Here is a 14,748-nt window from a genome sequence, read left to right as displayed (position 1 = left end):
TGTTTCATTAATATTTAGCTTTTAACTGCACACACAGCATATATAATTTTATTTGCTTACTTTAGAGTTTATTTGCCACCGTTATTATTTATCATCCCTACATTTTTCATTTTTGCCTTTTGATTGGTAGATATGAAATGTATTTCATGATCTCTGCAGTCATGTTTGTGTGTGTGTGCTGTGAGTTGGGGATAGTGATGACAGGACTCCTCCCCTTGTCTGATGTGGGACCTGTCAGCTCAGTCTCTCCTCTCTCATCCAGCTCAGCCGCTGCTGCCAATCATGGACAGCCGGTAACGATACTTTTTGGTGACGCTGTGCGCGGACAAAAGGGATCGGAAATATTTCGCTGGAGATAATATTACATTTGTGTTTGGAAGATGGATTTATACAGAAGCAACCAGAGAGGAACTACTTGTTTTATCGTTTTGCAAAACTCATTGTGAGAAGCTTCATCCAGGTGGGTCATCAGCCAACAGCGTTTATTCTGCCATCAGAGACTTCGAGATAGTTTGAATTTCAGATCTAATGGTTAAAAGAAAAATATGTATCACTAAAACCTCCCTGACATATTCATGTAGAGATTTAATCAATCGGTTTCTGTCGTTCTTGAGTTTTAGATGCTATGCAGTTTATCACAGCAGCAGGTGAATGATCGGAGATGCTCAAATATTCCACTGACACCTGTCAAGGCTTTTATATGTTTTGCTCAGGGTATGATGTTGAGGCAACTTATCACTGAGCTAAAATGCTAAAAGGGTTGGCTACAGGGACAACACAGAAAAATGTAAACACGCATGCTCATATTATAAAGCATAATCAAATACTGGAATTCAATGTGACTCATAAGGTTATTTTAAACCTTTAGCAGATGCCAAATATCCAAAAAATAATGTGTTAGTTACACAGTGCATGCAGGAATATAGCCAAGGCTTATTAAAATGTGTGTATTTGTATGGAGAAACTACCAGTCTATTGAAAATCAGCATCAAATCACCATATCATTTTACATGTGTAACTGGCTTTAATAAGCGTATTGAGCTATTTCTTTAAAGAAAACCAGATAAAGCTAATGGATGCACAACCTCACCACAAGTCTCAAGCCTCTTAGTGGGTCTTGACACCTGTGTGCAGCAGGACATCTAATCTCCAGGAACAAAACCAGCAATAATGTAAACTATGGTTCTGATTTTAAAGAGCAGTTCATTATACACCATTATACACCTTTATACACCGACTAGAGAGCATTGTTACATCAGTATATTTTAAAAATGTTCAAGAAATTTTCAGCATTGGCAGATAATTCAGAAGCTGTTATTTTGCAAATTTTGGGATCAGATTCAAATATCAGATGTTAGTCAGGCTCAGGTTTTGTGCATCAGTAAATTCAGTTCCTGTAAATAGTCACTGGATAAATGAACATATTATAAAGGTATTTTTATGAATTTGTGGTATAATTGAACCAAAAACCTTAATATGTTTTTCTCTCCAAGGTGTTCATTGTAAATATGGATTCTCTGGATGAACAAAACTACAGTGTGGTTCAGAGATGATGATGATGATGATGTAACTCATGTTTAGTGTACAGAAGCAGCGTTGGGTTTACCTTTAGTCATCCTTCAAGCACACAGCTTCAGGATGATTCTGTCAGTGTGATTTAATTTGGTGGGGGTTGGTTAACTCCTTGGTATTAGTACTAATCTACATGTCTGCACGTGTTACAAACATTGGTGTTCCCCAGAGATCCGTGAGTCATTATTTACCAGCAAATTGCTGAACAAACAAATATATATATATACATATATTATAAATATATTATTTCAGGCAAAAAACCCATTAAAACTGTGACCCTTTTAGAATCTTAATTTGGTAGGAAATTCCCAAAGGATGAACTATATCAGAACATAACATTTTTGTAAATGTAATTCCTGGAGACTTTACAGGATCATATGGTAAGGCTGATTGGACTGTTTCTTCAGACTGTACCTTGAAGTGAATAGAGTTACTGTCCTCAGCCACGTACAATTGAACCTGTTCTTTAAGTGGTGCCCTAATAGACTTAACCTGTTGTATACATGACTGAACATAGCAACTCCACTCTAACCATAAGCCATAGCTTAGTTATTTTAAAAACCAGCTGATCACAGAGTGCTATTACCAGAGATCACAGACCGTTCACAGAGAGAGGGCACTGATCCTGTTTAGTGTTAAGGACATAATGAGGATGTATTTTTAGGTGCTACTCTCTGACAGAGAGTGAAGAGTAGTGTTCAGTAAACACATCAACAACATGTCTCTCACAAGTGATATTTGGGGAGTTTTATGGGAATAATGAGCAGTGATTAAAGGCAGCATACATGTGTGTTTTGCAGTCATTTTCCAAGTATGTCACTGGTCTCTAAAAAGCATAACAAAGCACGTACATATGCTTAGTTTGACACTAGGCTGTGTTTTCATGTGAGATTTCTGGCCTCATCTGATGTTCTTGCCACAACATGGCAGTCTCTTACGCTGTGTGTTTCTCTGTACCTTTGTGCTCCAGGCCAGCAAAGGCCAAACACGACAACATGGCGAAAATCGGCATCGAAAAATCCTTTTCACCCAGACAGCGGTTGTCCAGCGACACGCCTGATGATGAGCTTGCCGTCATTGAGAATGGGGACAGCAGGTCTGATATCACCACAAAATTCTTAAGATTCAAGTAATGTTAAAACATTAAAGGTGTACTATGAAAGATTTGGCCACGTGCACCAAACAAATAGTGGGCAGCATATCACCAGAAATCACAGTCCATTGAGGTACAAAGTGGCCAGCTGGTTAGCATGCTAACTTCAGTAGATATCTCTACAACACAATACATAGATGTCTTTGACATAATGTCAAAACTAAAATTATGGCCAAATCGTACATAGTGCACCTTTAATCATGTACTGCTTTTAAGGTTTTGATTTCAGGTGCTAGACTGAACACCTCTCTACCATATCAATGCTTTTTGCAATACACTCTATCAAGCAGTCACTCTAGTCACTTGGTAGCTTCTGGTAGAATTTGCACTGATTATTTTTTCCCAACACGATCTTGTCAATGTCACAATTTTTTCCCCACCTGCTGTCTCCCAGAGCTCACTCTCTTTGTGAAGACAACTGTGAAAGAGCGCTGACCTCAGGGTCCCACAGAGATTCATTCACAGGTGCTGGGGCAATGGCCAGGTAAAACAGATCTTAGCGGATATCTATGTATTCTGAATCAGTCTACTCCTAGCCTAGATGGGTGTCACTCTGTACTTCTTTTACCTCCTGCTGACCCTCTAGGCTCTCTTACTTCTTCTTCATGCTGCGGAATTGGGCGTCTCACAGAATGAACCCCGAAGCAGAGAGGCATGACTCTTTCCTTGAGCGTTTCAGAGGCCCTGAGCTCAAAGACATCTCCAGTCGAGAGAGCAATGCCCAGTCTGTGGGTCACAATGATGCACTCCGCAAGAGAAAGTAAGTACTGTACACATGTAGCAGCACTGATGATAGTCAGTGCGTAAAAGGCTAAATTGTCTGCACTCACAAAGACAGTCTTTCAGGTTGTCTTTGCAATTTTTCAACTCGATAAACCAAACGATGAAGCTACATGACATGAGTAACAACTGGCTCAAACCTTTAATGAACCAAACTGGGCTGAATGGAACTAGAAAAGCATGTTAAAAAGCCAATCACTGTGAGACACTGTGAGGGTTTGCTGTGCAAAAACGTTGTCCTTCATTTCTTTCCAAAGTCATGCCAGTAAGTGGCCGCTAGCTGCTTACAACATGAATAACTGCAACAACACAGACGAGTAAGTGTATGTGTATCTGTGTCAGAAATTAGAACAAAAATAGAAGTAGATTTTTAGAAAAATAAGTCATGGATCATGCTGGATGTCAGGTGCAACTGTGGTATATTCTACACTCAATAGCATAGCTAATAGCATAGAAACATGTTTCCCATGCTCAATTCCTCTTTAGTATCTCCTTAACACCTCCTCAGTCCCTTTGATTGCTTGTGGGAATGTTTTGTTGCAAGTCTTTGTGTAAGTTGTCCTGATTTAGACTTCAGGACTGATAGTGAAGAACTTTTTCTTTAGCAAATAAAAGTTTTCAAGTAGTAAATATTGAAAGGAGACATGAAAATCAGCTGTGTTTTAGTGCCATCTGCTGGACAAATGTGAGATCTCCACTGGACCTCCCCCCATGTAGTCTAGTAGCCTCCCGACAATCCCTCATAGACCATCTCTGTCCCTTTTTTCACCAACATAAAAACTAAACTTATGATCCATAGCAAAAAAGAGGACAAGAAAGACGAGATTAAAAAAGATGAGAAAAAAGAGGAAGAGAAAAAAGACGAGAAGAAAGACGGGGACAAGAAGGAAGAGGAGAAGAAGGATGAGAAGAAGGATGAGAAAAAGGACGAGAAGAAAGATGATAAGAAGGATGATAAGAAAGATGATAAAAAGAAAGAGGAGCCCCCGTAAGTACTCTATTAGATACAATGAGTCTAGTGGGACATGGAAAGTTAATTACAGAAAACAAACATGTCTGTCTGTTTCACACTGATGTTGAAAAAAATCCATAAAATCTTGCAACAAAATCATTAACGTTGAGTTGTTTTTAGGAAAGAAATCTGGATTATGGATCCAGCTGCAGACCAGTATTACAGATGGCTGACCATCATTGCTGGCCCAGTATTTTACAACCTGATGATGATTGTAACAAGGTAATGTCTACATCACAGGCTTCACAACTTATTCCTCACTCAGTGGGATGTTCACAAAATTTAAAACATCTCCGTCTTGTCTTCTAGAGCCTGTTTTAATGAACTCCAGGAGACATATACAAAACTCTGGATATTCTTGGATTACACCTCAGACTTCATCTACTACGCAGACACATTTGTCAGATCCAGGACAGGTCAGATTCTTGAAAATGTTTATTTGAAGATATTATTAAGACAGAATTTGTATGTAGAATTATTTTAACCATTTTGTTTCCTCTGTAGTTTTGGCTGCTAATTTTCTGTTTGTTCCTCAGGTTACTTGGAACAAGGCCTGCTGGTTAAAGATGGCAAGAAACTGAGAAGTAAATACAAAACAACATCTCAGTTCAAGTACGATATGATTTCAATGATACCCACTGATCTACTGTTCCTGAAATTCGGATACAACAACCCGGAGTACAGATTTAACCGTCTTTGTAAAATGCCAAGGCTTTTTGAGTTTTTCGAGCGGACAGAAACCAGAACCAGCTTCCCGAACATGTTTCGAATCAGCAATCTCGTACTTTATATCCTCATTATTATCCATTGGAACGCTTGTGTGTTCTTTGCCATTTCAAAAACCATTGGTTTTGGATCGGACACTTGGGTGTATCCCAATATCAGCCACCCAGAGCATGGCCGCTTGGCCAGAAAGTACATCTACTCCCTGTACTGGTCCACGCTGACCCTCACCACCATCGGAGAGACACCTCCACCGGTTAAGGATGTTGAATACCTCTTTGTCATTGCCGATTTCCTCACTGGTGTGCTGATCTTCGCTAGTATCGTTGGTAATGTCGGTGCCATGATCTCCAACATGAACGCCTCTCGTGCTGAGTTCCAGGCAAAGATCGACTCCATAAAGCAGTACATGCAGTTTCGAAAGGTCACCAAAGACCTGGAGGCCAGGGTCATCAAGTGGTTCGACTACCTGTGGACGGAGAAGAAGACCTGTGATGAGAAAGAGGTTTTAAAGAACCTACCAGATAAGCTCAAAGCTGAGATTGCCATCAACGTGCATCTGGACACACTGAAAAAAGTGCGTATTTTCCAGGATTGTGAAGCTGGTTTGCTGATTGAATTAGTGCTCAAGCTGCAGCCACAAGTATTCAGTCCTGGAGATTACATCTGTAAGAAGGGGGATATTGGCAGGGAGATGTACATCATCAAGGAGGGGAAGCTAGCTGTGGTGGCCGATGACGGAGTCACTCAGTTTGTAGTGCTCAGTGATGGTGCATACTTTGGGGAAATCAGTATATTGGGCATCAAGGGCAGTAAGGCAGGCAACAGGAGAACCGCCAACATCAGAAGTGTAGGTTACTCTGATCTCTTTGCCCTGTCCAAAGACGACTTGATGGAAGCGCTCACTGAGTATCCAGATGCAAAGAAGGCTCTAGAGGAGAAAGGGAAAGCCATCCTGATGAAAGACAATCTGATTGATGAAGCGGTCGCTAACGCCGGTGCCGATCCAAAAGACCTGGAAGAGAAGATTTTCAAACTGCAGGGCAACCTGGATGTCATGCAGACCAAGTTTGCCCAGCTCATGGCACAGTTCACCTCCAACCAGGCAAAGATGAAGCAGAGGGTCACTGAGATGGAGAACAAAGTGAAATCCATGAAGCCAGAGGACCTATCTGAAGTGGTGGCCGACAAGGACAAAAAAGTGCAGTAATATGAGACATACCCAAGGACTTTACAGGAAATGAAGGGATTTTTCATTTAGAATAGTAAAATGACAATTTTTAAAGGCCCATGTTTATATCTATTTATACACGTCTATCATCATCCTGTGTCAAACTGTGTACAGTGCATGCAGGAAATATATATTTATGTGTATGCTATGATTGGCTTTCCCTTTGATATTGTCATGAAACTGAGTATGTTGATCAGAAGCTCTCGTGTATGCAAAAAAAAAAAAAAGGCTTTTCATAGCCTTAGAGTAATGAGGAATGATTTTTTTCCCAGAAAATAACTTGATCCATCTGTAGAGTATAAACTACAACTCACACACATTACAACTGAATATCCATTTGATACTGTAAATATAAATGTACAAATGAATGTGACCTATAAATCTGCAAAGTTATATGTGAATAAACATTAAAATGTTCATATAACAAACACTGTATTTGTCTAATTTGTCATTTTGTAGATAAAAGAAAAAGATCTTTTCTGTAGTAGTGTGAACATTATGGCACATATTTTTTGATTAATTGTCTGAGTCTTTGAGTTGTGGGCCGGAAAACGAAAACAATGAGTTGAAAGATGCTATAAATCTCTGTAGAGCTTTGAGGAACTGCAGAGTTGGGTGATGAAGAGCAGTACCTTTCACGTACAAGTAGTCATGTGACCCATTGTTAGTGTAAAAAATTTGGATTACAGCAGCTTTAAGTTATCTATATCATACGCGTTTAGTGGGAGTTCCTTCAATGCATCTTTAAAACCAAGTTTATAGATCATTTCACCTTTATTCGCTTTGCATAATAGTTACTTTACATTAGAGTTTCACATTATCTGCATATTCTTTATGTACCTGAGATATTTGGCCAAATAAAACATTTGATGTGACTCTTTTGTATACAGGCATTGCACATTTTGGCGACGCACTTACAAATGTGTAATCAGTGACACTTCATAGCAAACAAACCCAGAGAAGAGAAACACTTTTTTCAGGATGTGACAGTCTGGACTGACCAGTCAGTACTTTGAAACCCTGCAAGCTATTGAAACCACACCATCTGGTCAGATTTACTGTTTCACAACACAAAGTACAATATTCATTATAAACGTAATACAAGAGGTGCAACACAGAAACACTTTAAAATAACCTTCAGGTTAGTTAGTGGTGAGTTTGTCACACTGACAGGAAAATTGTTGTGTAGTAATAATATAAGCTTGTCAATAAGGAGATCTGGATCAGCAGTAATATACAGGGGTTCACCTCAATATACAATGACTGTTGTACCCTAGAAGCACCATTGCACCCAGTACAGTGACGTGTGTGAAGAGAGCCTGAAGACTGAATACTACTACATTATGAAGAACTGAAATACAAGACAAAAGTCAAACAAAATCAATAAATATATGTGCTGACATTCACTTATATCTTGTGTGTAAGTGCACTTTCACAGTTTCACAAATCAAATACTCTTCATGTTTACTCAAAAACAAAACACACGTGAAAAAAATAAATTATTTAAGTGCCTTGTTAAACTCTTTGGGAAACCTAATGTATATGAAACCGACTCTCAAAGGAAACAAGGCCTCAGAGTGAAAGGCCGACAGCGGAGTTTGACTGGTAGAGGTTGGTTAGGCACAGGGTTATTGCAGCATTTTGTTTTATGGCATTTCCCTCAGTATATTTGTGATACTCCCTTTTTTTGTTGAAATAAAAAAAAAAAAAAAATTAAATGCAGTCAGAAAACTTTCTTTGTGGATCGGTCACAGCATCCCAAATCCTTTGGCATAAGTGATGGCCTTGAGGAGTCTTTCTCTCAGTTTTTCCTTGGAGGAGTACTCTGGAAGCAGCAGCGCATTGAAGCAGGTGTGCGAGGTTGGTAGCCTGCAAGAAAGGATGGAAAGTAAGAGCAGCGCCTGGCTTGGCTCTAAAAATGAGACAGATCTGAACTGAGAAAAGCTTATAGTATGCGTTTAAGCATCAGCAGAATGTTCTGAATCTTTACTCACATAAGCACACATAACAAAGAAGTAACAAATCATCAGTTGCAGTCATATTTTCACGTATGTTGGATGATAAAATAGGGACAAAAGGGCTTGTGTGGCTGAAGATATCTAAATAAAACCGAACAGAAAAGCTGGCTGTACTGTACCTGTCTGAGTCAGAGCCATTTTTGGTGATGATCATTTTTAATTTGCCGAGCCCGCCAACTGGTGCTCTGTCTGTGCCTGTGGTAAATTGAAGAAATAACCTCTTCTGCTCCTCTCCAAATGAGTGAATCGTTTCCCAGAAATCTCTGCACAGAAAACAAAAGAAATTTTTAAACAACAATGACCAGAATAATAAAATCTGTCAATTTTGTATTAGGTCCTGCTGGTTATAACATGCTTTCACATTATAATTAAACTAGTGTGCTCTGGATGGTTAAAAAAAAAAAAATCAGACTTACTTGATAATTTGACTGTCTTTGCTATAACCGCCGTCATATTCTGTTGTCTTTTCAAGTGCTTCAAAGTCAAGTTTCTGTGAAATCATAAAAGATGAAACTCTAAGTAATCAAACACTGGCCGCAATAGAGCAACAAATATCAAACCTCTGGTTTGTTTCCTCACCCTGCTTCCACAGATAAGAAGCTCTACTTCTTCAGGTCTGAACAAATATTTCATTGGGGACTCATTCGTGACCATCAGGAAACCTTTTTTGAAGGCTCTGAACTGTCTGTCCACACTCTTGTTCAGTATGTACTCTACATACAGATCCACAAACTCCTGTGAATTACAGATAGAAACAGCAAAAAAACATTTCTGTCATAACTGCAGTAAAATAACTTAATAACTTTTTAATGAAATGTGGTGAAGAAAATTACAATTATGATATCAAGCTCCTGTCTGGTGTACCAACTGCAAATTAATGTCCCTCCACTAACATGATAGACTTACTGCAGCTCTTTAACTGTAAAAAAACATGATCATCCTTTAAAAGAGCACCGTTGTGCTTTTGAAAATTATGTTTTTTTAGACATTTCACCTGTCTATTCTCCTTAGTAACAGGGATCTGGTCTCCTTTCTCCTTCAAGTCATGTAAGACTGGATTTCCAAAAAGGTCTGTGTGTGATATCTGGAAGGTGAGCATCATGTCTTTCTCCACATTGCCAGTATGTTCGAGTAACTCCTTCAGACTCTGGTAGAGAACCTGCAATAGGAGAAACAACAGCCGTTTAACTGCTATAGCAATAAAACAGTTAGTTTTATGTTTATGGTTTCTTTCCAGCAACTCTGAAAACTGCTACATTATTTTGCTGATTTTACCTGTAAAATACAGTATTATAACACCATGCACATCACAGATGTCTGTCAAACTGATGCATTGTCTTTCACTGTGCATTAACTTTGGGGAAAGTTACTGTACTGGATGTGAATCTGACAGGTCCAAGTAGGTCCCTTTCTTGCCCATGAGTTTCCTGTAGACAACCATTGGGAAATGCACATCCAGAATGCAGTTGTTGTAAATGGCAAGCCCCAGAACGATTCCAATGAGAGTGTACTGTGCTTCATTCTCCAGTGAGGACGCATTAAACCAGAACAGTTTTGTGTCGTCATCATAGGTGAACATTCCTGTTCAGAAGGTGAAAGAGAGAGAAACACAAACAGAAAGAAAAATAAAATACTTAAAGGAATGGTTACATAGAGGTAGAGCTAAGAAGATTGACACCATTTTCATGTCTCTAAATATGTGCTAAATATAAAGCCAGCAACAGGAAACAGCAAGCCTGGCTCTGTTCAGAGAGAAAAAAACACCTCCAAAAGGCTCAGTAATTAGCATGTTATGTCTTGTTTGTTTAATTTTTGACAAAAATTGTAATGTAATGTAAACTGATGAGTTGTGGTTAAACGAGAGGTTATTTGAGCTATTTCTTGGCCAGAAGCAGTGACTTCCTGGAGTCATAACCCCCCACAACACTGCAACATGTCTTTTATACACTGGTTTTTGTAAGATTTTAACAAACAAGGTAAGATGTGTTAATTTGTGAGCTGTAGAGGTGCATGTTTTTTTCCCCCATGAACATGGTAGCCATGTTTCCATGTAACCAGTCTTTATGTTAAGCTACGCTATCCATTTCATGGCTGTAGCTCTATATTTAGCATACACATATGAGAATGGTAACTCAAGTAAGAAAGCTAAGAAGCAAATTTTCCAAAACTGAAAATGAACTATTCCTTAAATATGATACCACTAGAGGGATGCATGGGATGAATATATAAGCACGGTAAGATTGTGATTTCTTGTCTCACCTATGTCAGGATTGAAAATTTCCTCCAGGACCAACTGAAAGAACTCCTTTGAAACCCCTCCCTCATCTACTCCTTGCTCCCCCTCAAACTCAACAAACAGCTGTTTCTTCAGGTCAGATGGGTTCTCCATAGAGATCATCTCCAGCTGAAACACAGAGGGATTCAAATGAATTGCCAAACAGCAGGACTGAGCCTCAATTTGACATCCTATCTAAATGGAGCACCGACATATCAAGCTGTTACTCACTCTGACGAGGGCGTCGTCGATTATGTGATCTCTGCGTACTTTTAGTTTGAGATAGGGGTTGGGCTGCTGGCCCTGCACCATGCTGTAGAGGGCCGTGAGGCGTCTCTCGCTGTACATCCTGATCCTGTTGTCATAGTACAGCCCTTGGTTCTTGGTGATGATGTTCAGGATGAAGGGGCAGCTCTGGAAAGAAAACTTGGTTTCTGCATCAACCTTGAAGAAGGTGAAATCCTTGTCCATCTCCACCACGTCATTCAGAGATTCGTTGATAAAATCCTCAAAGGGGATGAGGGGCTTCCTGCTATCTAAGGGTCTGACGCCCAGTTCTTTCTCCAGGGGATCAACCCGAGGACCCTTCTTATAGAGCCGCTCCTCGCCTAGAAGCTCGTGCAGTGTGAGCTCGTCTGAGTCTGAGTCTTCATCGTCGTCTTCGTTTTGCTCGACATCCACATCACCACCCAAGATGCTTGCATAGAAGACAACTTTTAAACACTTGGTAGCAGCCACCACAGTCTCGTCATCATTCACCAGATTTTCAGCATCATATTCGTTGCTGACGACTGTGAAAGTGATGAGCTGCTGGAAGGTCTCCATCATACGGCGGATGTGTGGTAGACCATACTGGGACCACAGCTTTGACAGTCTGGCGAGCGCAGGCACTGGCAACTTACTCATCGCCTTGCAGAACTGCGGCAACGCAAATTCAAGGTATTCGGGGCTGTGAAGGTTACTGTTCTCCATCACGATGATGAAGATATTCAAGTAGTCTGGGTCTGTCTCGTACACATCAAGGTATTCCAGGTCAAGTTCTGTATTCGGAGTAAGGCAAACTAGTGCGTTCACAAGAGCTGCATCAACCTGGTCGATGCTTAAAAGTCTGTCATAGACTCTCCTCACAGCGTCAATGTCAACTGTGACCTCACAAGGGTCGGACACTTCATTAGGAGCCTCATCTGGTAAAGCAGCCGCAGAGGAAGCACCCATCTTCTCTGAGGTTCGCTCACTCTTCTTTTCACGCTTGTTGACGTCTGCCGGTTTACAAGAGTCAAGGTTTTTGGTAGTGTTGGGTTTATCCTTCCTAAAACTCTTCACCAGGGCGTCTGTGTTTGAGAAAACCCTGCCAATGACGCGGATGAGCGCAGAGTAGTCCCCTTTCTCCTTGCAGGAACTCAGGATCATACAAACAGTGTTCTCTGTGAGGTAATGAACATCTGGACCAAAACAGCAAAATAAAAACTGAATTAACAAAGTGAAACACTTCAACATCAGTGTCCATAAGAGTCAGAGTCAGTTCTACAGTACCTGAGAAGTCCTCTTTGGTGGGACTGAGATCCGTTTTGCTCATCGTATCGTCCAGCAGTGCGTTTCCGTTGGCGCCGGAGTCTGGATGCAGAGTGTCCGATTCTCTCTTGGAGGGGTGAGGATCACAGAGTTTGGCATTAATCTTAAACAGCTCAAGCGCTTTGACGGCAGCTGAATTGTTATCCAAAGGTTGAAAATCACAGCATGATGCGCAAAACTCATTCGTGCAGTTGCCATTTCCACAGCCTTCAGTTAACTGCCGAAAGTAGCGCTCAATTAGATGCTTTGCTGTCGTTCTGTTCCTGCGCAAGACATTTAAACAGGAGGTCAGACTCATGATTCAGCGTCATCTCTGGTTAGAACTGAAAGCATAAACACATACTTGCAATGCAAATAATAAAATACAATACAAGCAATGTACCTCAATACTGTACAGGACTTAACATTGAACAAGCATTATTACACATGTTCTTATTTTAAAAGGCTAGTACATAATGACACATAGATGTGAAACATAAAAAACACGGGTGCAACTCTGAAGAAAGACATATTAGTTTAACTAAGTGCATGTACATTAGTGTTGCTAGTTTAACTAGATGAGTGCAAGTCCACATAAAGTGACTTACATTCGGCTGGATTAAGATTCCCTCCTGCAGGCCCGGTGGACAGTCCTCTGAAAGAAAAGTATAGCAATAAAGCCAATTAAAGATATTATTATCTGTAAATGTGTGGCTTACCATGAAAAAAGACCACCCCTTTGCACTTAGTCATGATCATGATATTAGGGTCTCTGTTATATACGACGTTTCCAAAGCCAGTTTTTAGCTCATTTGCCATAAACTATTAATCATATTCAGAAAAATGGTTGTCACATGTCAGTAATGTAGTACTATGTAGTAGTAATATGTATCAGGTATACCCTGGCAGATATATTAATATATTGGACAGTTTTCTTTCTGTTCTTTTTACATTAATACATAATTTTTGATTTTAAAAAATGTGTTTTTTACAGAACTGATACCAAGATATGGACTTGACGTCACTGTTTCTAAATTACTCCGAACATATATTTGGCATTTCAGTATATAAATTTCTTATTATGCACCAGCCAACATATAAGTCAATATTAGGGCTGCAACTAACAATTATTTTCATCTGATTCAATTAATCTGCTGATTAATTTCTTTTATAAAATGTCAGAAGATAATGAAAAATCCCCAATAAAATTTCCCAGAGTAAAAAGTGACATCTCCATGTCTTGTTTTGTCCAACCAACAGTCCAAAACCACATTGGACATAAACTGAATGTCTAATTCAGTTTACTATCATGTATGACAGAAAAGAAAGAAAGAAAAGCATTAAATCGTCACATTTGAGCCGTTGAAAACAACAAACACGACTACACGACTAAAACAATTAATTGATTATCAAAATAGTCGCTGATTAATTTCAACTAATTTACTTATTGTTGCAGTCCTAGTTAATATATCTTCCCAGTCCAGTTTATTTGGTCTTTATTGAGCCCTAGATTTGAAGAAATCCTCCTTCATGTCTGTGTTCATTTGCAGAGGGTCAGTAGTGCTGGAGGAACATTATACAGATTTTTAATGAACACTGGTTATAGAAATTACAGTCAGCTGAAGATAAAAATGTGGAAACAACAGGGAAACTAAATCAGTGAAGGTGCACTTCCAGAAATGTTGAAGTTTGGTCTGATGTTGGAATTAAAGGCTTGAAAATTCAGCTCATGTTGTGCTGTTGAATATTTAGCCACAGCTGACAACAAACAACAAAACAAAAAAGCATTCTTACTTTGCAATATTTTAAGCCTTGTTAAATTACATTAATTACTGGTATGATAACAATTTGAGCTGCCAAACAGCTGTTTTTACTGGTTAGAGAGGTGTTTCATTCCAATGTTAAATCCAGTGTCATGCCATGTGTCCGCCAGCTTCATGTACCAACCTGTGATTTGAACAGTCCTGTCTGTGTCTGTCAGTGACAGTGCAAAAACTCTTCAGTCAGTCAGTCAGAGAGCTGCAGCAGCGTCATGCAGTCCGGACAACTTTCCGTCGCTCCGTTTTAAACAACTTGACTTTGCTGCAACGCACGTAAGTAAGGCTGAAGTGTGACAGCGTTAGGAAGTCGTTATACTTTTTGTTTGCAAGTCAGAGCAAAATAACCTCCTCTACCATCTTGTAAACAAGAGCGATGTATCCCGGCATGCAGCGCGAGGCTGTTAAACATCATGCCCACCTCCCCCCTCCTCCTCCTCCTCCTTCTCCCCCTTCCTCCCCGCTCCACGACCCACAGAAACACATAAAAAATATTCCCATAAAGCACAGATAAAGACTGCAGAGTTCATTCTCTAGTCCACATGTTTTCATCATGCATTTAATAAATATAATAAACTTATGTGATTTAAACAGGCAGGTTTAAGTTTAAGCTCAC

The 14,748-nt window shown here is 39.7% G+C and overlaps 2 protein-coding genes across 7 annotated transcripts; one reads left to right on the top strand and one right to left on the bottom strand.

The window, feature by feature from the left end:
• Nucleotides 1-263: 263 nt before the first annotated feature.
• Nucleotides 264-6,893, top strand: cnga3a (cyclic nucleotide gated channel subunit alpha 3a). Of its 5 annotated transcripts, none has more exons than XM_044360513.1 (9): nucleotides 264-460; nucleotides 2,543-2,668; nucleotides 3,120-3,209; nucleotides 3,357-3,485; nucleotides 3,763-3,822; nucleotides 4,305-4,493; nucleotides 4,638-4,739; nucleotides 4,827-4,933; nucleotides 5,054-6,893. In XM_044360513.1, the coding sequence occupies exons 2-9, from the start codon at nucleotides 2,568-2,570 to the stop codon at nucleotides 6,448-6,450; spliced, it is 2,175 nt and encodes a 724-aa protein (XP_044216448.1). In that variant the 5' UTR covers nucleotides 264-460; nucleotides 2,543-2,567; the 3' UTR covers nucleotides 6,451-6,893. The 5 variants fall into 5 exon arrangements, with proteins under 5 accessions (XP_044216448.1, XP_044216447.1, XP_044216449.1 ...); XM_044360512.1 differs by having other exon boundaries at nucleotides 3,312-3,485; XM_044360514.1 differs by lacking the exon at nucleotides 3,763-3,822 and having other exon boundaries at nucleotides 3,312-3,485.
• A 333-nt stretch (nucleotides 6,894-7,226) lies between these two features.
• ube3a (ubiquitin protein ligase E3A) lies at nucleotides 7,227-14,515 on the bottom strand. Of its 2 annotated transcripts, none has more exons than XM_044361917.1 (11): nucleotides 14,263-14,515; nucleotides 12,924-12,970; nucleotides 12,298-12,599; nucleotides 10,996-12,206; nucleotides 10,749-10,893; nucleotides 9,865-10,070; nucleotides 9,484-9,648; nucleotides 9,069-9,224; nucleotides 8,906-8,979; nucleotides 8,609-8,752; nucleotides 7,227-8,340 (listed from the first exon to the last, which is right to left on the bottom strand). In XM_044361917.1, coding segments are annotated over exons 2-11 (2,526 nt in total). In that variant the 5' UTR covers nucleotides 12,926-12,970; nucleotides 14,263-14,515; the 3' UTR covers nucleotides 7,227-8,219. The 2 variants fall into 2 exon arrangements, with proteins under 2 accessions (XP_044217852.1, XP_044217853.1); XM_044361918.1 differs by having other exon boundaries at nucleotides 12,298-12,403.
• Between the last annotated feature and the right edge of the window lie 233 nt (nucleotides 14,516-14,748).

The sequence above is a fragment of the Thunnus albacares genome, chromosome 9, assembly GCF_914725855.1.
Source record: "Thunnus albacares chromosome 9, fThuAlb1.1, whole genome shotgun sequence".
In the NCBI taxonomy this organism is placed as follows: Eukaryota; Metazoa; Chordata; class Actinopteri; order Scombriformes; family Scombridae; genus Thunnus; species Thunnus albacares.
Note: the sequence above shows the minus strand (reverse complement) of the source record. Positions and strands in the feature narration are given on the sequence as shown.

Excerpts from the sequence above, each read along its gene's own strand:
- cnga3a (XM_044360512.1), top strand. The coding sequence starts at position 2,568 with ATGGCGAAAATCGGCATCGAAAAATCCTTTTCACCCAGACAGCGGTTG. Across the intron at positions 3,486-3,762 it reads GATGCACTCCGCAAGAGAAA|TCATGCCAGTAAGTGGCCGC; the intron begins GTAAGTACTGTA and ends TTCTTTCCAAAG. Across the intron at positions 4,934-5,053 it reads ATTTGTCAGATCCAGGACAG|GTTACTTGGAACAAGGCCTG; the intron begins GTCAGATTCTTG and ends TTTGTTCCTCAG.
- ube3a (XM_044361917.1), bottom strand. Across the intron at positions 9,225-9,483 it reads TTACTAAGGAGAATAGACAG|GAGTTTGTGGATCTGTATGT; the intron begins GTGAAATGTCTA and ends TGTAATTCACAG. Across the intron at positions 8,980-9,068 it reads TTCTTATCTGTGGAAGCAGG|AAACTTGACTTTGAAGCACT; the intron begins GTGAGGAAACAA and ends ATGATTTCACAG.